The 25,536-nt window shown below is 42.1% G+C and overlaps 2 protein-coding genes across 2 annotated transcripts in view; both read right to left on the bottom strand.

The window, feature by feature from the left end:
- The window catches only part of LOC111864694 (golgin subfamily A member 7), a 405,703-nt gene extending 399,031 nt beyond the window's left edge, over positions 1-6,672 (bottom strand). The window contains exon 1 of the mRNA XM_023852127.2: positions 6,474-6,672. The gene's annotated coding sequence lies outside the window, so the exon portion shown is untranslated. The remainder of the gene's footprint in view (positions 1-6,473) is intronic.
- Positions 6,673-16,657: 9,985 nt separating this feature from the next.
- Positions 16,658-25,536, bottom strand: part of LOC111864698 (T-box transcription factor TBX20) — a 157,947-nt gene continuing 149,068 nt past the window's right edge. Inside the window, exon 6 of the mRNA XM_023852140.2 lies at positions 16,658-17,900. Coding sequence (XP_023707908.1) covers positions 17,255-17,900 — 646 coding nt within the window. The 3' untranslated portion in view covers positions 16,658-17,254. The remainder of the gene's footprint in view (positions 17,901-25,536) is intronic.

Raw genomic sequence — 25,536 nt, 5'->3', positions numbered from 1 at the left:
AAACTTTCTTTCTTACCGTAATTCTTACCATTACGTACACTAATGATAGGTACTTTGCCCTGCAGTACGCCTAAATTTAATCTTACATCACACCTGGTTTCGTTAAAAAAGTTTCTTTATATAACTGACAATCTGAAATAAAGGATAAGAGGGCGGGACATGTAGCACGAATAGGAGAGATAAGAATTAAATATAAAACATTTACTAGTAAACATTGTGCGAGATATATGCAGACTGAACCAAATAAGAATCATGCCAGGAACGGCGTATTGGAAAGTAGAGGTAAATATCCAGAGGGTTTAGTTGCATGGTTCGGTTGCTTTCCCTGAGAGCAGAGACCCCTCCCAAGATTCACTGGTGAGCCCCAGAACGCGACTAACCCAGCAGCAAATGTGTCGCCACCTACGGCGGGAATCGGAACTCGATTTTCCGGGAAACCAACTGGGGGGAAAATAGTTTCAGTTCAACATTTCTGTCTAGAAAATAAACTTCTTCAAAAATACCTAATTCCAGTAGCTTCGAACCTTCTCTAAACACAGCCACATCTAGGCTTGCACCATACCACTAAACTCACTAGAACGTCAACATGCATGCAAGCACTGATGCTATCTAGAGGTAAGATATGAAATTTATCTGGTGAAGGTGGACACTGCCAAAGGCTTCCTTCTACTTCCAATCATTGCTTCCATCCGTCGTTAAATAATCTTAGAACATATCAATCATAAGTAGACGACTGGGGATTGCAAATATAGTGTGTGTCCGGATGAAAGGTATCCAAAATAAAAAATGTTTATCTCGGAAACTAATTGCCATACACGTATCTTGTTTATGTCATCTCTGTAAGTTTCTTTTTTCATATCCGGCTTACGCGCATGCGTCGCCACATTTTTGCCACCATGTTAGGAATCACTTGGACAGAAATATGGCTGGGATATGAATTGGCAGACGTGGACCAATCGCCTGGCCTCCTAGGTCGCCAGGTTTAACCCCAGTGGATTTCTTCTTGAGGGGTTATGTGAAGAACAATGTTTACCCGGTTAAGATCAACGACATTCAACATCTGAAAGCACGCATAAGGGATGCGGTGGACATGCTTGAAGCTTGGATATTTGTCGTGCCGCCAAAGGAGTCTACATTTATATTTATTGAGAACTTTATATACGCAGAAAAGAACTTCGATACTTTCCCTCTGTAATGGTGTAACCCATTAATGTGTATAATAAATTCTTTCCGAGATACAATTTTATTTTGGATACTTTTCATCCCGACACTCTGTATAGCACCACAAAATCCAAGCTATCCATAGAAAACAAACTTCTACTATACAAGTGTATAATACAACTCATATGGACATAGGGTATACAGCTATGGGGCGCAAATTCTTGCGCTCAGTAACTAAAGCACCTTGATATGTCTCCAACTTTACTATCCACAAAACACTATCATCCAAGCATACTCGGACACGATAACAGACTAGTTGTAGAAATTAGCAATCCACCAAATATATTATTTTTTTAATTGCTAGTGGGGTGGGACTAAGTCCCTTGTACTGGGGCCACTTCTCGCCTAGTGTACCAGCCCCAGATGATAAGTGAGGGTGATTGTGGAGCAATTGGTGGAATGAAGATTTGCAGGGGAAACCGAAGTACTCGGAGAAAACCTGCCCGAGCGCCACTTTGTCCACCACAAATCCCACTTGACCAGACTCGGGATTGAACCCGGGCCGCCGCGGTGGGAGGCCAGTGAATAACCTCTTGAGCTATGGCGAGCCCTAACCCACCAAATGTAAGAGGACTGAGGAGACAGTGACCGCCTGACCTACCGCAACCCGCAATGACGATGATTAAAACCATCAACATTCCTCTACAGGGCCTGTCAGAGTAACATTAGCGGATGGCTTCTCTGCTTAGAGCAGATTTGCTTATTGCTCCATATTATAGAGAGCACACTGTAAATACACTATTGATTAAATAAATAAAAAAAGTTCTTAACCTCAGCACTGGATGGGGGTGGGCGGTCAGCTTCATGCTTCTGCCGCTTTACTCCTACAGAAAAAGCCCATATAACAGGTAAGGTTTTGTGTTTGTTTAATTTAACTCAGTACTAAGCAGACGAATGCGGATTTGAGGTATAGCTTCATTATTCTTAATTTTTTTTTTTAATTCGCTAGCTGAGGGTGGAGTCTAACTGGGTCCACTCGGCACGTCGGCCACTGATTGGCCCATTGTACCTGCCCCGGGTGATTATGATGATGGAGAATTTGGTGGAATAAAGACTGGCAGGGGAAACCGAAGTACTCGGAGAAAACCTGCCCAAACGCCAGTTTGTCCACCACAAATCCCACTTTACCAGACCCGGGATCGAACCCGAACCGCCGCAGTGGGAAGCCAGCGACTAACCGCTTGAGCTATGGCGCGGCCTACATTATTCTTAACTTCTAGCACTAGATGGAGGTGAGTGGTCAGCTTCAAGCCTCTGCCGCTTTACTCCCACGGAAACAGCCACCAGTAACCATTATGTAAGAGTGTGAAAAAGTCCCTGAAACGGCCAGGATATTGTGAAAATATAAGAACTTCTAACCCCGTCTCCAGATATTGTTACATTACTTACTTACTTATGGATCTGAGCCCTTCTTGAGGAGCCGTCAATTCTGCAGCTACTCAAGAATTTCCCAGCATTTTATGGAACCCGAATGTTCATTACCGTGTTCAAAATAACCCTCCCTATCCTCAGCCAGATCAATCCAATCCATACCATCCCATCCTATCTCTAAGATCCATTTTAATATTGTCAACCCACCTACGCCTTGGTCTTCCCAGTGGTCTGATATTCCGACTTAATCTTTACAAACCTGAAATACGAAGGTCAGGGCGTAACTGCAACCCGTGTACGTGAGTAAATAATCGACCACGAAGTGGAATTACTCATTTCGGAAGCTATAAAATATATTTTTGAGGCGATATCTGTTTTTTCGTACCCAGAAATATACGGTCACGTATATTTTATTTGTCCTGACACCGATAACTGATGTATTCCTCCTCCGAACGCTTTTTTTTTTTTTACGAATAACACAGGTTTTACGCGTTGATTGATGGATTCTTGTAGAGTTATCAATGTCCTCATAACAAATTGAGTGTGCTATCCCTTTTAAAAATGAGCAGGTGCTTCGCCTGATAAATTAATTCATACTACGGGCGTTCATGTCAGAGACACAATACAAATTATCTGGCGCGTTAACTTATCGAGGTACGGGGCTTTTATTGCTTGCATTTCATGATGTGTTGTTCTCCATGGACCTCCCTCTGGGGTAAGGGTAACGTGTTAAAAATAGACGGTGTCCCGGGGATTCTACACTAATGAATCATTTTAAAATAAAAAGAAATAAATCAGAGCAAACTGAAAAGATTTTTTTTCTCTCTCAAAGAAATAACCCGGAAAAAATGTAATTTCTAATAGCTACAAGAATTTAATGTTATGCGTGATACACGGTTCCCAAGTCGGTTGACTATGAAGATAACTGTGTGACGCAGTCTATATTTGGGGGAGGGAGTACATGGTGATTCTAAATTATTGTCAGGATTTCCATGGCCAATAAACGGAAAACCCCGATAATACTTTAGAGAAACTCCATAGTATTATGCGACGCTCCCATAACCTAGAATATGAACTGTTTAATGGTAAGATGACAGATGAATGTGAAGGGATCTGGAAAGAAATGGCAGTTCATTGACTAGGGAACTATCCTGCCGTTTGCCTGGAATGACTGAGAAAATCACGATTTTTTTTATTCAGGGTAACAGGTGCCCCGAACGGGAGTCGAACCATAACTAATGAACACAGTCCTTCAGCGTCACCGTTACACCAAGCCGTTCGGTGACACTATATAGTTTGGTAGAATTTTTCGACTTATCCGAAGAATATACTGCATTTATCTTCAGGGTCTAAGAGTAAATCCAGGCCGCGCCATAGCTCAAGCGGTTAGTCGCTGGCTTCCCACCGCGGCGTCTCGGGTTCGAGGCCGGGTCTTGTCAAGTGGGATTTGTGGTGGACAAAATGGTGCTGGGGCAGGTTTTATCAGAGAACTGCGGTTTCCCCTACTAATCTTCATTCCACCAAATTCTCCATCATCATAATCACCCGAGGCATGTACAGTAGGCCAATCAGTGGCCGCCGCGACGAGTGGACACAGCTGGACTCCACCCACCATTATGCGAATTAAAAAAAAAGTAAATCGAACAAAACCAAGCAACAAGAAGAATATAGTTACTGATCGACTGAGTATTATACATCAGTCGACATAACAGTTTCAAAAAACCACCTACAACACAACATGGGGTGGTGTTGACTGGATTGATCTGTCTCAGAATAGGGACCAGTGGAGGGCTCTTGTGAACACGGTAATGAACCTTCGGGTTCCGTAAAATGCTTGGATTAGTTCCTGAGTAGCTGCACAATTGGCGGCTTCTCAAGGAGGGCTCAGGTCCGTGGGTGAGTGAGCTACAAGACAACACGGGATTTCTCCATATACCATATGATAACATCTCGAAGAAAGTCACACTACACCAAACTTGCAACCCGAATACGAGAGACAATGCATGTGAACATAACAAGCGTTCATACCGTCACACCCACCTGGGAAGGAGTCAGACCAGAGGGACCAGGACACCAGCGAAATAACTAATATTTAAAAAATGTAAAGTTGTCCTGTGCTAAACTAATTAAGCACTACGTCATGAAGGCGTATGGGGGACTGGATGTATAGATTCACATTTTCTTGACCTCGGTACTAATTGGAGGCGAGTGGTCAGCATCACGCCCCGAGCGCTTTACCCCCGGCGAAAGAGCCCCAGGTACCCATTGGATAGGAGTTTGGGTGGACACCAAGCTGATCTGGACGAATTGGAGAAGAGAAATTTCTTGACCCTACCGGGACTTGAACTCCGACCAGTCATCCAGACCGTAGCCAGTCGTTATACCGACTGAGCTATCCCGGTTCACTATAATAGTTACAGGCATATATTTTAATTTTATTTTCGACCTTAATTTAACATTCAACTAGATATACAGTAATTTAACTAATACCAACATAATTGGACTAAAAAGTAGATAATACCAAGAGTTCTAGTACTAAGCATAATATCGGGGCCCCGCCATAGCTCAAGCGGTTAGTCGCTGGCTTCCCACCGCGGCGGCCCGGGTTCGATCCCGGGTCTGGTCAAGTGGGATGTGTGGTGGACAAAGTGACGCTGGGGCAGGATTTTTCCGAGTACTTCGGCTTCCCCTGCCAATCTTCATTCCACCAATTGCTCCACAATCTCCCTCACCTATCATCTGGGGCTGGTACAATAGGCCAGAAATTGGCCGCAGTACAAGGGACTTAGTCCCACCTCACTAGCAATAAAAAAGCATAATATTGCGTGTAATATAGTCATATTAAAAATATGCATGGGTATTAAAAAGCGAGTTCGGCACTAAGCACAAACAATACACCTCATGATGACTCAGTAAAGGCCGAAATATTTTGTGTTTTTAAGGCTTTAAGATTTTAATGTAAATAATATATATTTTTATAGGAAACCGTTAGATCGCCTCTGTGGTCTAGTGGTCAGATTTCCTGGCTACATATTCAGAGGTTCCGGGTTCGATTACCGGCGTTAACAGGTTTTCTGAGAAGTAGTGGGTCTGATTAATTTATGTTACGTTTAACGCATTCTTCACCATAGACGTGTTTTGCAAACTTTCTACCAGGAGTTCTTGCCTAAATTAAAGTAAACATTGTAAGTATGACACTCAAAATTGTGTAAAATTAAAGCATGTGTTCTACCAGTGTAGGGTATTCCATCCTAGGTGAAGAGCAAGAGATATTTTGAGTAAATTTACATTATTCTTAGTTTAAGATGTTTCCCTCCACAGTTCAGCCTTCCGTCTGAGGCCCATTCAACCATTTGAACACTGCCCAACCGCGCTCCGAGAAAGCGAGGGCTTGCGGTCGCTGCACACTCATTTTAAGCAAATGCAGCAAAGATGTGTTGCGCATTCATATTGTGGACTCCTGTATTATGACATGGGTAGCAATGTTTTGGAGGAACTTTCTGCCACCAGCTTCAGGGTGCTTCTACCCTCAATACGTAGGCAGTGTGATGCTTTACTTGTGCTCTCAACTTCGCTTTGGAATACACCATTAGGAGAATTATAGAAAAGCAGAAGATTTAGAAACTGAAAGGGGCACATCAACTTTATGGCTGTGCTACTAATGTTAGTTGTTTACATTAAAACATAAATATTGGACAGACAAGCACGGAAACTGTAATACTCGCTAGCAAGACAAATTTTCTAAAAGGATTTGAAGTGCAAATGTTCATGTCTCGTCATTATTTCGGGCTAAAATTAGAACCAAAAACTAACATTCGTGTATCTGAGAACGACAGTAACTCCTGTTCCTCCCCTGCAAAGTAACCTTGAATGTCACATACCTGCTTCTACGTTGGAAACGGAACGTGGTTCGCGTGTATGTTCAGCTATTTCTTCATGTTGGAATGTTCTTAAAGTACACTGAATATAACAAATAAAACTACATGCAATTTCACACACTATCACACTATGTTTTAACGTTTTCAGCAGAAACAACACCTCAAAAAAGAACACACAAATACCTTCTCCACAACTTCCCTCGTATATGCATGCACCATCGTGCTTCACGATGCTCATTTGTCTCTCTTTCATCGGCAGAATTCGGCTGACTAATCGACAGATATCGTTACACCCGTGGAAGGAAAGAGACTTGCTACAGTTACCGTGGTGATATCATCACAGAAGAGGACACCTCATGGTTTATAAGGATTCGTGTTTTTGAGCATATGCTTGTTGAAATTCGCATTTCTGTCGAGCAAATAATTAAATAAGACTTTTGAAATATTCACAGTACACATATTCACTAACTGCGAGCTCGCATACCTCACTGCCATACGAGGTTATTGCAAATATCTACTTCTGAAGATACAGTAGAACTATGTTCGTAGATAACCTCTATAACAATTTTAACAAAGTTAAAAAGGTAAAGGTATCCTTGTAACAGGCCATGAAGGCCCATAGGGTTGTGAGACGTCGAGGTTCCCACATGTTCTAGGCAATCGGCTCACAGATGGCTGTGAGGTTATCAGCCTCACTCGCCGACTGCCCTTTAGCCCCAGGAAGATTCCTGGTACTCATTTCTGTTAAGAGGCAGAGTCGACCCCCGTGCCATAGCGTGGCTGGAAGGATTAGATCAATTGAAGAATCTAATGACCTCAACGGAATTCCAACCCGCGACCTTCCAGTTTATGTACGGATATTTTCAAAGTTGAACCGTAGATATGCCAATTATTTATATGTAAGCAGATATTCTGTACGTTGAATTGTGTATGCATTTTTGGGGCCCCCTTGTATTTTATACATAGTCAAAGACTGATTAATAATTCGTCTTAATATCTGACTGATGCGAGAAAAAAATTAAAATTAAATTCACTTTACAATTTTTAGTCTGAACCAGAATTTGAATCTAGGATTCTGCATTCGCCAGAAGTTAGAAAATATAAAATTCTTTCTTTGTACGTCTGTTCTAGTTTTTTATTTCTTTCGTTTTAATTTATCCAAAAATTAATGTCAGTTTTTTAAATTCGCAAGAGGACGAGAATGAATGCTATAATGGATTGATTGACTTAAAATTGTATTACTTCCTAATTACGTCAGGGCAATGGCGGATAGATGAATAAAGTTATGTTGAGCCTACGCTCATCCAGACACTGGGAGCTACAGCCTTCTTTACACAACACAGGTGAATATTTCGTGAAGGATGTCATCTTAAAGCGAAGTAAATCTGGAAACAGACAAGAACCATAGCAATGCCTAACCATAGGCCTATGAGACCTGAAATTTACACCGGCTGCACAATGAAATTTTAGAATATAACTGTCTGGATTATAACACCGTGTATTCTTGAAGGTAGAAACTGACGTTTCGGAGGAAAGTTGCCTATGATTTTCAGGATCTAAATGTCTATTTTAATCGAAAGTATACACTATGTTACAACTCATAATACTTCAAATTAAAATGCTTGAGAATATTTCGGTTTCGGACTATGTTTTAAAATAATATTGAAACGCCTAGCAGGTTGGTATAGGGACAAAACTTCAGACATCCGTCGGAAGGTTCTACTTTCAAATCTTGCCTGGGATACCAAATAACCTGAGCTTGTTCATGATCTTCCTCAGCCCCACCACGCAAGTTCCGCTTATTATCTCGAACATATCTTGCAAGTACTTCACAATCTATTACTCACCAATCACCTTACCATTCGGCACTGTACAGTCCTGACATCAACAGAATTGTAAAATAAACCGTTTAAGCCTACCATTGGCCCATTTTTTTTTTATCTTTTTGAAGTACCATGGTAGTAAACGTGCGTTATATACAAAGCTAATATGTACTGCTCTCAAAATATTGCGCCAACTACACATTAATAATCCAAATATTAATGTACACTGATCTCCGGTTACAGTAACCGCGCGGTCTGAAGCATGAACTGTCTTCGTTTGCTCCGACGCTGGGATCGTGGGTTCGAAACCCACTGAGGGCATGGATGTTTGGGTGTGTGTATGAGTTTATTCTGTATTTGTGTTGTCCTGTGTTTAGGTAGAGGCCTTGCGACGGTCTGATTACCTGTCAAAAGAGCCCTACAGTCTGTAAAAAATGATTACGGAACTGAATAAGAGGCCTGGGCCGTGAATGGGCTCGAAGAGCAACTGAAAAAAAAAATCCAAATGTTATATCGTATTAATTTCCAACGATTATCTGGAAGGCACCAAATAGTACTTTACACTTTCTTGAAACGGATCATTTGGAATGAAAAGCTGTCGTCACAGAAGAGAGGTTAATTAAATAACAATATCTTAAATTTATCATTCACAATTTTATGTACTATTTACACATTACATCACCAACATATTATATTTACAGACAGTTTATATTTACAAAATATGAAACCATACATTAAAATGTAATCCGTTATTGACACCAACTTCACTCATTCACTTTGACTGTTACAATAAGTTATACTGAAGGCCACACTCACACCCTCAGGACACTCAGTGACACACGTGATAAGCACCTCACATTGTACGGTAACAACCTCAAGAATATGCTAATACTTATGCGAAATATATATACATATACTTGCTTGCACATAAATTTTATAGCATTGTATATTGGTCTTTGATATTTTTAATTACCTAAAAGTTTTAAATCTTATGAAGAGATCAAATCTGTAGTTCTATAGTCTTCTCTAAGTTCATTTTAATCAAATTTGGCACAGAGTTAATGCCGCCGGTATTGAAACGACCCCATAAACCACTGACAATCGCTTTACATTTTACACGAGACGCATTTCAATCAATTTAATGAAGTTCTGAAATAAGTTCTGAGTGTTTCGGGGCAGTAGTTATAGGATTGTGATCTTCTGGAATTTTCTACCTCCTCCCGTAGGTATGAGTGACCTTCATCGGAAACTTTGCATAAAGAACCACATTAACTTCCGACCTCCTCTAGAAAAAAGAAAAACCATTTCGGACTGAAATTAGCGGGAAATTAAATACACATTTTTACATTCAGTAAAAATTTCTGACCATCTTTCAGTTTCCGAAATAATTAAACCAATGCCATCCCGTGCTCTAAAGCAGTGCTTCTTAAATTTCGACAACTAAGGGCCATAGCACTGGCGGTCGGCGCATGCGCGGACCACACATCTATCGTAATATTCCCCTTAGCCGCAAGAGCAAGCAATTGCGATTTCTCTAGAAAAGGAAGGAAAAGTATAGAAAAGGTTGCCATAAATAAAATCAATCAATTTAATGTAAACTTTTAAACACTGATTAATAACAATATTTAATTCATTTATTGTGTATTACACGTCGTATAATAGTATATGTTCATGGACTATACAATACTACCATCCATCCTGTGGACCGCCGCGGACCACAGCTTGAGAAACACTGTATTTAAAATGTTGTACTGATGATCTGATTTTTTTTTGTTTTAATTTTATGAAATTAAGTCTAGAAATTTCTTGCAACCCACTTATGCAACCGACCAGATTTATCACCCTACACGCTTCAACCCTGAGACTGGAAGTAGCATGTTCCTCCGAAACGCCATTATTAGCGTACAGGACTCCACAATGTCACATTCCAGAAGACTACAATCTTAATGATATTTTAAGTTGAGAAACTTACTGTTGAAGAACAGAAACATGAAATACTTAAAAACTTTATACTAAACTGAAACAATACACTTGTGAGATTGCACGATCAGTTCTAAGTCAATACATGCCATTCGTTCGAATTATAATAATCTGCTAGGAAACTAACACATAGGCCTAGTAGAGTAGACCTACATGGAAACTTAATGGGACCTTCTTGCTAATTGCTTCTTGATTATTACAACAGCAAATAATTTTAGAAAAAGGAACATTTAAATTCAAGAAAATAATAATCAAAGTACGTACATTGTAACCTGTCATTGCAATAAGACGTTAAGTGAATATTTTTTAAGGAATCTCTCACTTGTGAATTCTGATCAATATCCAACCTGAGGATAGAAACAATCACACCGATGAACATTTATTAGTCACTATTAATATGACAACTTTTTGTATTGCTAGTGGGGTGGGTCCAAGTCCCTTGTACTGCGGCCGCTTCTGGCTTATTGTACCAGCCCCAGATGATAGGTGAGGGTGATCGTGGAGATTGGTGGAACGAAGATTGGCAGGGGAAACCGAAGTACTCGGAGAAAACCTGCCACAGCGCCACTTTGTCCACCACAAATCCCACTTGAGGCCCGCGATCGAACCCGGGCCGCCGCGTTGGGAAGGCAGCGGCCATAATATGACAACTTAGTTTCATTATATCTTTATGGTACTTTGGGGTCAGGGCAAACCTACCCACTTTCGGGTAGTACCTTACTCTTAAAAATCATTACGAACTTACATGTGTTCACACTCATTCCAAGATTTCTTAACAGATGGCTCCACAATATGGAGAACCGCAAAAACTCAGTGTGAAATCCGTTGCGAATTTCAAGTGTTTTATCGCGAAATTACGGTACGTAAGAAAATGTGGCTGGTTTTCCGTTATTATTTTCTACTGTTTTGTTATTCAGAGATACCTAAAACCGCTCAGGTTAAGCGTATGTAAATTTGAAATGACAGAATATTTGTATGAACGATGTATAGAAAAGAAATAGGAAGGAATCTTCCACAACGCATTTCAAACAGGACTAAGAGGGCCGCGTCATAGCTCAAGCGGTTAGCCGCTGACTTCCCATTGCGGCGGCCCGGGTTCGATCCCGGGTCTGGTTAAGTGGGATTTGTGGTGGACAAAGTGGCGCTGGGGCAGGTTTTCTCCGAGTACTTCGGTTTCCCCAGCCAATCTTCATTCCACCAATTGCTCCACAATCACCTTCACCTATCATCTAGGGCTGGTACAATAGGCCAGAAGTGGTCGCAGTACAAGGGACTTAGTCCCACCCCACTAGCAATAAAAAAAGAGAGACTAACAGATATGTCACTGTAGCTGATTGTATGAGCTAGATTGGCACCTGGAAACCCCCGAATAAAAACCAAGGGTAAAAATACTGGTGAACAGCGAAGGTTAATATAGAATTGCAGTAGACAAAATATTATGTTAAGATGTCTGATTCTTTCTGCCGTTAAGTCTTTTTTGCGCCATGAGCTACGGGTTTGAAACTAAGTTCAAAGTATCCCCTATGCTTAGTTTCAAAATCAGTGCTCCTTGTAACGTCCTGACAAGTTCCTGCTTCGACTTCTTCCTCCATATCAGCTGTCAGTTCGGAATCATGAAGTTGGTAACCCAAACATTTGAAACAGTTGCTCAGCTAGACAAAGCACCTGAAGGGATTTTGGATAGGTCTCATTTGGGCACTGTATAAATGCAGTTGATTCCAGTACACACTGTCACAGCATATTTATCTAAGATTCTTTTTTTTTAATTATCCTCCATCTATGATTATGTCTCTCAAATGGTTTATTTCTTTGGCCTTGTAATTATTATAAAGAGCAGAGTTATTAGGTTAAAGCTAAATTTTCCACTCCGATTTTCATTAGAACAGCAAGAACAGACACTTCAAGTGAAGGCCTACATGAGATTCTCCTCACATGTTGGGAGTAACTAGCTTTTAACTTGATAACTATTCGTCGAAGCGAAAAATATTCAGAACAAAACTTGTAGATAAATTCTATATTCAGGCATCCTGTTGAAAGTCATAATAAAACGTCTACGTAGAACACAGTCTGTCAATAATGCAACAAATTGTTCCTTTTTCTTCCACTTACACTTTTAACACAACATGTTTCGGCCCTAGATGACCATCTTCAGGTGTCTTAATATATCAAAACTGCTACACTCCAAGAATATGCGATAAAATCACACGCTGTAGTCCACTTAATGCTGCTGCAATAAAACACCTGAAGATAAACACAGTTCTAAACAAGTGAACACCAATTGTGAGGTGGAGTAGTGTTTCACATAATGAAAATTTTAATGGATTTTATTTTATATTTTTTAACATATTAAGTGGAAAACAGCGTGTGATTTTAGCGCATATTTATGCAGTGTAGCAGTTTTAATATATTAAGACACCTGAAGTTGGCCATTTATGAAAGAATCATGTTGTGTTAAAAAGCGATACACATAATAAGTGTAACAAAAATTGTCACTAAGTTATTGGTATTAGATACAATGAAAAAGAAATGATTGACTGTTATGCGTGAATGCTCCAAATTGTTATTCTGATATGTTATTATAATTTTTACATTTAATTAATTGAAATCTGGATATTTTGGGTTATGTCTTTTCCAGTATAAATCTAAACGCACTGCGTGCGCATATGACGGGTCAGTAATAACTAAACTAGAATATGGAGCCTTATACAATATGTAGGAATACTAATATTCGATATAAAGAAATATTTTCGCTTAAACTACATTACAATAATAAATCATAACACGCCTTTTCCATGGTGACGAAGAATTGTGATACTCATTTATTAAGTAAGATCTGAGGTTTTCATGGCGGTGAGTATGAAGAAAGCAGTCTTCTTGGATGTGGCACCATGTAGATGTGGTGTTAACCGACGTTTCGTAGGAACGTATCGCTTCCATCTTCAGGGTAGAAGGAAAAATAAGAAAATTCGCAAGCGAAGAGACTGGTCTCTTCCTACGTTCCTACGAAACGTCGGTTAACACCACATCTACATGGTGCCACATCCCAGAAGACTGCTTTCTTCATCTAAGTTCGCAATTAACAAGAGGTCCCAAAACCAATACTGATATGATTTACGTAGTCTACAATATTAAACTAATCTGTCATACTGTCGAAATTAATATTGTTCTTTCCATCAATAATTAAGTCTGTAAAATGCAGTTCTCTTAAGAGTCCACACTTATCCAAAAGACTCGCACTAATCATAATACTGTAAGAATTACTTTATAGTTTTTAAAATTATCCCTTAAGTTACTGATCTCTTGTTTTTCAGACGTCATATAATTAACAGCTTAATTCAAGTGGACCCCCCCCCACTTGATATAAACAGGCTATAATACCTGTATAAGCCATAATATCACACCACATCATTCTGAAATGCTTAGAACTTTCCAATTTCTGAAATGATTTTTATACAAATGCTGTATTTCAGTCCCATATTACCCCGACTAAAATCCCTGCTAGGAACTCAATTCTGAAAAAAAAAAATTACCATATATTTGGAACTCGCGAATTTATGTTCTAAGTAAATAAACTAAAATAAGGTAAATTTGTTCCTGTGCTTAACTAATTAAGCACTATGCCATGAAGACGTATAGGGGAGTGGATGTATAGATCGACATGAGTTGGAGGTGAGTGATCAGCTTCACGCCACGGTCGCTTCATCCCCGGTACCCATTGGATATGAGATTGGGTGAACTCCAGAGACGGTCTGGACAACGCGAAGAAGAGAAAATTCTTGACCCTACCGGGACAAATAACTTAATTTAATTTAATTTCACTAAACTGCGGGAGTCGGTATAATTTTTTTTATTGCTAGTGCGGTGGGACTAAGTCCCTTGTACTGCGGACACTTCTGGCCGTTTGTACCAGCCCCAAATGACAGGTGAGGGTGATTGTGGAGGAATTTGTGGAATGAAGATTGGCAGGGGAAACCAAAGTACTTGGAGAAAACCCGCCGCAGCGCCACTTTGTCCACCACAAATCCCACTTGATCACACCCGGGATCGAACCTGGGACGGCGCGGTGGGAAGCCAGCGACTAACCGCTTGAGCTATGGCGCGGCCCGGGAGTCGGTATAACTCGATTGGTATAGGAGGGCTGCGACGGCCGAGGAATTGTGGATCTACTTGCGGGGTTAGGAGATTTTTCCCGAGTCTAGACCGGCTTTGAGACCCACCCACCTTCCTATTAACCAGGTACCGAAGTGCGCCTCCCCTGGGATTAAACTTACAGAGAACTACGGGCCCCAAACACCTTCTATAATTCCAGCCTTTGCTAAACTTCGGTAATAGATGCAGATAAGTGCTTTGTGTCACACATTAACCACTTTACCCCAAGGGAAAGTCCCCTGTTACTCGCTGGGTCGGACGCTGATGGTGAAGGCAGAAACCTCCATCTCCAACTGGAATCCACCCCACAGCTTACTCATTACAATGACTGAGCTAACCAACTCAAATTCGAAACAAGTGACTGATCTTCAACAAGATGTACTCATACACGAAAAATTCATGGACGTATATTTACGTCAATATACTTTTCGGGTCTCTTTCTTTTCGTACAAGTAAACATACGTAAATGAAACCTTACATTCTAGTCTTAATTTGGACATTACCGAAATAGACGGGCCAGAATCCCGTAAATTGAATTTATCACAAATATACAAAGTACATTCCGTTTATTTTATTATGAGAACTTAAAATAAATATTATCTAAACAGATACATCCTTAAGCCCCATCTACATAAGGTACACATCTGACTAATCACACAAACATCTATATTAGCCAGCTCAAATTCTATGTACACTCATATCTTTGGTTTAACATGTTCCACTATCTATACCTGTAACTTTAAAAATTAAAAAAAAAAATGTTTCTAAAAAGACTTGAAGTTTTTATGGCGATTAAAATGATAAAATAATTCTTGAGGCGGTCTGTCGCGTGAATTCGGAGCAGAATTTCAAAAGATTCGGAATCCATTACTGACTTTCGGGATTAATGTGGTTTTGGACTTTCTTCATCGCCTGGTATTGTAAAGAACATGATGTTTTGGAAACTACATCTGTTTCGGTCACGCAGATGGCGCTAGAGGCGGCAAAAAAATGCTTTTAAGACATGAAAACCTTAAAATTAATTCCATGCATTGGTGTTTATGGATTTGGGTTTGTTAGCACTGTTCTTGTATTATTTAATTTCCATTTCTTTTTCTATTTCAGTTTCAGGTTTGTACATGCATTATCTCAATCTGTATTTCATGCTTTCCCGTTATCTCCCGCTGACAAAAGTAAACGGTTCTCATACACCATCGTCAGAACCCGTTAGAATATACATCTCTGCCTTATCCATCAAAGAGCGATCGACAATAAACAAATTTTAATAAATCACATAATTTCCATGATGATGGAGTGAGATCTTATATCCGAAACATCTGATTTCTGATCATGATTTACGCGGCTTATCTCCCGAGATTATTTCATCAATTTAAAACCCGTTATATATAATATCAGTCTCATGGGACATTAGAATTTTTCGCAAGTCCCTGCAGGAAGATTAAGAACATGGCCTTCTCCGATGCATCTAATACGATACACATCGATGATAGCCTCGGTTTGATCACTGACATAAATTTAATATTCCATTCTTAATTTTGAAATGTAAATGCAATATTATTTTGACGTTTCCTGGCCAACTGCTCAGAGGCCCGTCTCGCTACGCGTCAAGGTGACGATAGGGAAGCTGGGAACAGTGTAACTGTTGATATTTCTGATCTCATCGGCAAAGAATTCAAATTATGATCCGGTTAGGTGGTTACCAAATTTCTGAAGAAGCTACTAAATTAATAGAATATTCTCAGGAATATCTTCTCTGGTAAAAGGTAAAGCTATCCTTGTAACGGGCCATGGAGGCCCATAGGGTTGTGAGACGTCGAGGCTCCAACATCGTCTAGACAATCGGCTCACAGATGGCGGTGAGGTTGTCAGCCTTACGCGCCGGTTGCACTTTACCTTCCAGGAAGATTCCTGGTACTCATTTCTTTTAGAGGCTGGGTCGAACCCAGGGTCATAGTGCGGCTGGAAGAATTAGGTAAATTGAAAGAAATTCCACCTCATCGGGACTCGAACGTGAGATCTTCTGGCTTGTAGCATAGTGCCTCAACGAGCTACGTCCCCTGGCATTTGTTTAAAATGACCGACGTTTCATGGAACAAATTTGGTAGTAAATGAAACGTTGGTCAATTTTTTAGCCAGCTGAATGACAGCTCGATAAGATTCCATCAATTTTAACCACGGCGAAGGCTTCATGTTTGGCTTCTTGCTACTTCCAAATGTTGATGAAAGTAGCACAATAAAGACTGAGGCAGGAGAATGGTAACCACTCACCAAATACAACTGTCACAATCCAGAACAGAACATCTGAATACCTACCGATGACAGTTTCATGACATAACAGACCACTCCCTCGGTGACTATGGAATATACTGTCTTCTGTGGTGTCACGCCGTGTAGTCTGGTAGATACTTGTCTGTGTTTCTGAAGTAAGTTAAAGTTTTCCTTCTTCTCAATTAATCAAACACCGAGCTACGAAGACGTACGGGGGAGTGGAGGTATAGCTCCATCATTCTTGACCTCAGCACTAGTTGAAGGCGAGTGAACAACTTCACGCCTCTGTCGCCTTATCCACGCGGAAAGTGACCAGGAACCCACTGAATATGGACAATTGGAAAGGGTTGCAGCTTTTACTTGGCTCTGGTCTCAGCTGTGCTTCAGATGAACCTTGGTCAAGGTCTATCAGACTACACGGCGTCATATTCCTAAAATCGTTCCCCTGCCTGCGGGTAGTGTTACTGGGTCGTTGCTATGCATCCAGTACAGCGGCACATAGGAAAAGTGTTTGCCATATCTGATTGGGCATCACGTCACACATGAACACTGTGGGTCAGAGGTTCAGTTCCTGCTCTCGGCCGCCGCAGGAGGAGACAGTTGCTTAGGGACTAGGTGGTAGGGACTGTATCGCTGCTGCAGCCCGCTCATCCCGGGAAAGATTGGCCTTGGCAGACGGAGCTCCGCAGGAGATGAAGATGACGAGGGAGAAGGGGACCCGGAGGAACTAGAGGATGACGTTGCAGGTGGAGGGGGTGTCAACTGAGGATGTGAGTGAGCGTTGGGGGGTGGAAGGGGTGGCGGTCCTAGCAGTCCGGGTGGTAGACTGGCGTGCACTGAAGCCGGTGACGACCAGGGTGAAGGCGGCTGTCCGCCACCGCCGCCACTAGCCCACAGATGAGCAGGCAGGGGCATGGGGAGTTGGCAAGGGGGTGGACCACCTCGACTAGGACTCCCAAGGGCGTACATCTGAGGTGGGCCCACAGGAGGACCGGCCCCCGGGCCAGCACCGTTCATCAGAAGTGTGTGCAGTTCGGCGGTCGAGTAAGGTGGACCTCCGGTTCGTCCCCACATCTGGAGGTGAGCCCGGGCTTTCTCCATCATGGCTGCGGAGAAGAGGCTGTTGTTGTTCTCGGCGTCCATCTCTGAGTAGAGCCTGAGGGGCGACCGGAGGAAGTGCTGCTCCATGAACAAGGCGTCCATTGGGTCCCTGCACAAACACGAATACAGTCAGCAGATTCACAGCGACATAGTTTCCTGGTTAGCCTCGACCATAAACAAACAAACAAACCCGCAAGCAAACTATACCGACCGAGCGACCGCCGCTCGTCGGCGAATTTTATTGCCAACTTTAGCGGATAGAGGGTGTCGCGTGGTCAGAGCAACGAATCCCCACGGCCGTTAATCTCGGTTTTCTAAACCGGAGCCGCTATTTCCTTGAAATACCTCCTCAATTATCACCACAAGGCTGAGTGGACCCCGTTCCAGACTCATTACTTATCAGAAAATATGGTAACGCCGGGAATCGAACCCTAACCTCTGGGCCTGTAACCAGGAGCTCTGACCACTAGGCCACAGAGGCGATCTGCCTCGCCCATATCCTTCAATATATTATATGAGGCCCACAGGGTTATGAGACGTCGAGGCTCCCACATTTTCTCTGGATAATCGGCTCACAGATGGCGGTAAAGTTGTCAGCCTTACGCGCCGGCCGCCCTTTACCCCCCCCCCCACCCCAGTAAGATTCTGTTACAGGCTGAGTAGACCCCAGGGCCATAGTGCGGCTAGAAGGATCAGGTAAATCGAAAAAATTCACCTCATCGGAACTCGAACCCGCGACCTTCCGGCTACATATATATAATGTCAAGAGTTTATGGCTGTAGCTAATGATAACGGGTTTGGGATTGGAGGACTGGATTTATTAACAGCTTCTTGTAGACTCATTCGTACCAATTGCAATAACTCACATGAAGGACTGCGTAGGACTCTCTCCGCTCTGCTCTGAACCACGACTCGCTTCTGATTTGCGACTCAGTTCAGTCTGATCTGAACGACCGTTTATGTCGGTATTCAAGGAAATGTTTGTTGATCACTCGTATCCATGGAAATGTGTTCCGTAACCAGTTACTTTCCAAGAAGTGTTTGTCAGCTCGTTTCGTAGCAACGGCTCTATATGTCACAATATATTTTTAGGCATTTTAGGCTTAGCCCCCCCCCCACCCTATTTGGGCAGTTTACATAAAACAATATTAATATTCGCTGGGACATAAATTACATAGATATATATTGGAGCGAATGTTTAGACGAAAGGAAAGTGCGAGTTAAAGCAATTCTCTGGGCTCGTGGTCTGAACGTTGGCATTTATTTTGATTTGCATGGGATCCCCCCCCCCAAAGAAACGGCATATCCGCGTAACCCTTTCCGTATGTGCGGCACGCATCTTGCTCAACACTCTGCCACGGTACATATAATCCTTCAATCAAAGAAACCCAAATCTCTTGTTTTTACGTACACAGCCAGAAGCTGGACCAAGAGGGTGTACGGGAACTGAAGGATGAAAACAGGGATACGTGGCAGAAGACGGGGGAGTTGGTACTGGAGAAATAGCATTAGATCCATCCGCACTGGGAGGGCGTCGGGGAGGGGGCTTTGCCCAACTGACGCTGCCTTGCATAACAAGCGAGGGTCGACGCAAAATCCCCCTCACGACTCGTCTGCTTAGAGAGGCTGAAATTCGCTAGACAGGATTAAGTGATCTCGGGGAGGGAAGATAAACCAGGCGCTGTAACAGACCGGGGTCCTCAGGAGCCCTGAACTGTACAACAGGTCCTCACTGAACTCCTGGAGCAGAAACGTTGCTGTACAGATGAAAACCAGTCGGAACGGTTTCACGGAATCTGTTGGACAGACGCTGCTATACACCACAACTATTTTACAGCAAAAATATCCACAAAGCGTAATCTGAGGTTCTTACAGTGATGAATATGAAGAGTTCTGAATTCTATGGTATAATGTCGACGTTTCGGGTGGAGCATGTCGCCTCCTTCTTCAGGGAGAAACCTTACATGGCGTTATATCCCAGAAGGCAGAACTCTTCATAAAAATTTTGCTTCTATTCTTGATGTTCCAAATTTGAATTTCGTCCGGGATAAAGATTATTCAGACTGGTATTACGTGGTCTTCCTCAGCGCCGCCAGGTAATCTTTGGAATGTTTCCTTAAAGTACATTACGAACACTTTATTCCTCAGGCACTATAATCCATTATTTACGGACATCCAATCATTGAGTTTGTTACAGTGTAATTATATAAACTGCGAATAAATAAATAATACACGTGTAGAATTTGAGCTTCTCAGAGCGGTGGTTATGAAGATTCTGTCTTCTGGGTTAAAAAGCCGAGTAGTTTGAAAATCAACCGATGTTTCGGAGGAATATATGGCCTCCGTGTTCAAGGTCGAAGAGCAAGCCAAGTAGGCAACAGCATGAAGCAGGTAGCAATCAAAACTTAATACAATACAGAGACCGAACAGCCGCGTCCTCGCTCGCAACCTACTGTTCTCCCGAAACGTCAGTAAAGTTCTTCCAGACTACACGGCGGTATATCCTAGAAGATATTAGGCACGCTCTTCGACTTTATATTTAATTAGTCTATATCATTTCGGGGACATGCGGGAGCGTAGTTGGCTGAGGCACTATGTTACAGACCGGAAGGTCTCGGGTACAACTCAGCCATCCTGTCACTGGAGAACATAAATACAGAGAGCTGGCCTTCCAGGTTTGGGTCCTTGTGTGGAGGTGGGTTAGAATACCTCCACCATACCCCTGAGAGTCGTAGAAGGCGACGAAAAGGGAACTCAGTGCTTCGTGGTATAACTGGGCCATCCTGTCTCTGGAGAAAATAAATACAAAGATCCGGTCCTCCAGGTTGTGGGAGCCTCGAATCTGAGACAGTATAATATGGTCATGTGTCGCGCAGAAATCGGATCAAGGAATAACTGTGCTGCCGAGGACCAGCAGCAATTTACCTTACAGAGAGAACTCAGTAGCGCCTACACAGACAGACCTCTCCCCTCGTCGAAGAGGAGGAGGAGGACACATTTCGAAACAAATCTTGGATCCGGAGCAGACAGAGAGGCCTAGCAACAACCACCTGGCGGAGCGACCAGGATGGGAGGTTGGACGCAAGACTGACGACGAAATCCAAAGAAGCGAAAACCGGATGATCTAATTCAGACACGTCTACCAGAATCTTCTGAGGAAGGCTGTGGCTCAAAAAGAAAAAATGTTTTGCCAATGATGATGATGAATAATATGATAGAAATATTTACCCTGAGGAGAAATTTCATTAATATATATGTATATACATATTTTAACACTAAAAGTGTGACGGTTACGGAGGGGCTGGAGGCGTGAGGGATTTCGTAACCAATTTTCCTGTTGCGGCGGTCCTACACCTCCCTGCCGCCCTGTAATCTTGCCCGATTGTGTTTTCATGATGATGCGATGATGATGATATAATGAGGGAACCCGACACTTCTCATGCCGCAGTCAAAACATGGCGATGCCCGCAAGTATTCCTGCTTATTTCAGTCAACAGTCCGATTCAGTTTTCTTTTTCTCTCTATGCTAAGTGTAACGTACTATCCATTCAGAACACATTGGCATGAGTCTGATACTCAGTGTCCTCGAGCTATCATCATTGAAGTTTCTTTCCAATTTCCCCCACTATTTCCAGTGCCGGTATAACACCCTAAATTACACCACGACCAATCCCTTCTAAATTTTTCCAATTCATTACTCATTAATCGTCCTACGAATTTGGCCCATATACGTACACTCCGTGGCTTGTAGTCCGCAAGCGAACTATACCGACCGAGCGACAGCCAATATTAGACATAAATAAAGTCTTCTAGTCAAACGACGAACTTCTTGTGGCTGTCTCCTATCGAGAACCCTCTCACTGTTACTTAAACACTAACAAACTCTCAAGTACTCTGAAACACTGCCCTGGTTAGTCAAAGTCACATTGCGACTGACGGTCGGTCAGTCTGTCTGTCTGTCTGTCTTGGTGTCGAGCCCCAGCTGGAGCTCATGACCAGATGTTTCTTCTTATATGAAAGTTACTGTCCTGTCCTCTCTGACGAGAGGTCGGGTCTGTGATTTGTCAGTCGTAGCCTGTATTAGTAAGTAAGTTCATTGTCAGTATTTACATATATTTACAAATTTAATCTTAATTCCTATTTCTATGTGCAATATATACAATGCCTCTGTTAGTCCAGGCTCAGTACAGCAGACTATGCCCTATCTCTAGCAGTATTCGCTACCACGGCAGTCCAGTCACTTGAACGGGCGTATGTCTGACCGCCGCCAAGTTTAAACCTCTTATATTTTCTATGTCGGGCTTACTGCCCTGATTATTCCTGGAGTCCCGTTATATAGCCTCCGCACCGACCACAGAAAACAAGTCACGTGATAGTACTGTTGCAGTGTGACACTGCGCCTGCACAGAAGTCTGTTTACTGAGCCGTTGCCTAGAAGCGAGTTGCGTATCCTCGTTGTTCCATTGTTACGAACGTGTTTATCGGTCTCTTACCTAGCAACGCTCTGGCCATCCACGTTACAAAGCTTTTTCGTATATGCCACATGACGTATTTACGAAATTACAAAAATAATGGAGGTATGGTAACCACGGTTGACTATAGACTAATGTGCAGCCAGCCGGAATTATGTTGGGTGTACTGTAGTATGCTACACTGCGCTATGAAAATCCTGGGTAAACTCTTTTGTACAGAGTAGTAGAGTAATGAAAATTTGTGCTGTTCTTCACAGACTCACTTCATAAACACTACCGTGTCATTGCACAGGTACGGCCAGACTAGGAAAACAATTAATTAGACAAAAAAAAATTGGAAAAGAAAGATGTTTAAACACAAATAATAAAAATAGAAATTGTAAGGAAAGTTCAGTATACTATCACGCCTAATAACATATGTTATTTTGTTTGAGAGGAGTGGTAATTTGGAGCGGCTGAGCCCCGGGTAATTCCGTTGAGGTGTTAGGGTGTTACTCTGCATTGCGTGAGCCGCAATTTTATAATAATGATAAATAATAATAAGTTACACGTGCAATGGCGGCCATTTATGTTGCATCTTAGCAGAGTGATAGGAGGGTATAATATAAACTTGTTTTATTTCGATGAAATTAGTAGCCGTAACAACTGTCTTACTTCCTATTGTATTTTATTATATTCAAGTGTAAAATGCGGTATTTCTCTCTGATATAATTCACCCCACAACGGGGGCGTAGTCCCAATGAAATTATAGTCTACAACAGTAAAAAGAAAATTCTATGGAGTAATTTCAATAAAATAATTTCTGTAGAAGATCTCAGATACTAAGTTGCTCTTTATCGATATTTTTACAGTAACTTCGAGCTTCGCAGAGGGCTCATTTTGCTTAAATATTCACCCCGTTCCATAACTCAATCCGTATAGCAAACTAAGTTATAGGTTGGAAGAGTAATTTTTCTCTACTCCAGCCTTCCACCCCGCTCTAGAAAACCGAGATTAACGGCCGTAGGGATACGTTGCGCTGACTACGCGACACCATGTATCCGAAAAACTTGTCACTAACTTCGCCGACAAGCGGCGGTCGATCGGTCGCTATAGTTCTCTTGCGGACTACAGGCCACGGAGTTCCAGTTCCAGGCTTCCACCGAGTGGGCACCAAGGGCTCTATCTCAGGGAGTAAAACAGCAGGGGCTTGAAGCTGATCAATGACGTCAAGTAAAATAGCCCTGCAACCCGCACCACTGTCTGCTAGTATGCAATTAGTGTTGAATCACCCGTCACTCTTCAGTTTCCCTGATAGTATCCGGTCACATTTACACTTTTTATGCCAGCACAGGACAAGAATTTCAGATCCGACAGCTGTTTACACTTTGTATTGTGACGTATAGGCCCAATGCTAGGCAATGACTAAGTAAACACATTCCCGCGAGAGCCGACGAGCAACAGTGGGGGTTGTGTTTTCTACGTGATCCGTGCCGAGCAGTTATCTTGAAGACATTTGGCGCTACAGTTCAGCTGTGGACTGTTAACCAGCGGGCAACGAAGCGTAAAATCTCCATTGCTAAGATTCGTTACCAGGAAACGTCCAGTGAAAACATTGCAGAAGAATAGCCATTGTCGAGAGCTGTTACAAAGTAAAGACTAGTGAAGAGTCGAGTGTCGGGACGCCAGCCTGCCGGGATATGAGCTTGCAAACTGCAGAATAATGGCAAGAAAGGAATTAGGCTGTTCAAAGAAGCGTTCATGTGTTATCTGCAGTTACAGCGAGAGCGCTGTATTTCCTGTAGTTCCGAATACTGTGTACAAGGTGTCAATAAATCCAATCATCCAATGCAAACCCCATCTTATAAGCCACCCCAACACGTGACAATGTCATATAACCCGGAAACCGTTCGAGTTTCAAGCACTATACATAATTTCTGAGGTAAAGCCCGGCAATTATTTAGGAAGACACCTGTTCCTGTATCCAGCCAATATTCAGTCTGTCTAGTAGTTTCCAAATATTACTTTTATCACCTATCACTACTCACAGTTTCTGTTATAGCATCCGGTTAGTATTTATAGTTTCTATGCTAGCATTCGGATTTAATTCCAGTATTTAGTGTACAGCGCTTAATTTTAACATTTACGTCACGGGGGAGTGTTGACATGATGAGTCTAAGCTTAAGAGCGGTCTGTATTTTTGCAATAATAACTTGATTTGTTGTTGAAACGGATGTGAGCGCGCCTGCGCTGTTCTGGTCCCCTGCTACCAGGATGGTACACCTCCGCTTGCTTGCTCGCTGTTGATTGCCTGCGAGCAGCACAGCCCTGTCATTAGCACCGAGAACCGACACAGCCCGATACCTGCCGCTGTAACACAGTGACGTCATTTCCTTCTCGCTCATTTCTCCTTGTCAACCTTCAGCCATTACTAATAACTACCCCCAGAATCATCCTTCAGGGCGAAACGTTATTCCTTTCTTATCCACATCACACCTCCGTCCGTCTTCAATTATCTCCGATATTCTTTCAAATGTTTTATTTTTATCGGGCAGTTTCGTGTGAACTGTATCCAAGTTCGAGTTAAATTTGAATTGATCTTCTCTTAATAGCAGGTAGGTAGTTGAAATTTATAAAGGATAAGTTATGTTCGTTTTTTATTATTATTATTGGCTATTATATCGACAAACTGTTAAATATGAATAGATATGGCGTCTATCCATTCCGGACGCGTTTATTTATGACCCATTTAACCATCCCCTTTCGTATCCAGTTTTATTTATGGGTTACTTCACAGCCTCTGCTGAAAACCGAGCCGCCCCTGATTGCTACACATCAAAAGATAACGAAAGACAGACAATATTCTAGGGTAATCGTTATTTTTAATGATAATATATAAATTAGCGAGAAAAATAAACTAAACCTACAATTTCGGAATCAATCCGAAACAAACAGAACAGTATTGTAGGAAGCATAATTACGTCTTTGATCTGGGTTAATAATTTACATACTTACTTACTCACTTACTCATGGAGCTGAGCCCTTCTGGAGGAGCCGCCAATTTTGCAGCTACTCAAGAATTTCCCAGCATTTAATGGAACCCCGGGGTTCATTACCGTGTTCATAAGAGCCCTCCACTTGTCTCTATCCTGAGCCAGATCAGTCTAATCCATAACATCCTATCTTATCTCTCTAAGATCCATTTTAATACTGTCCACCCACCTACGCCTTGGTCTTCCCTGTGGTCTCTTTCCTTCTGGCTTTCCCACCAATATCCTATACGCATTCCTCGTC

This window comes from Cryptotermes secundus, unplaced genomic scaffold, assembly GCF_002891405.2.
Source record: "Cryptotermes secundus unplaced genomic scaffold, Csec_1.0 scaffold441, whole genome shotgun sequence".
NCBI lineage: Eukaryota > Metazoa > Arthropoda > Insecta > Blattodea > Kalotermitidae > Cryptotermes > Cryptotermes secundus.
The sequence above is the reverse complement of the archived record's forward strand: the minus strand, read 5'-3'. Positions and strand labels throughout refer to the sequence as shown.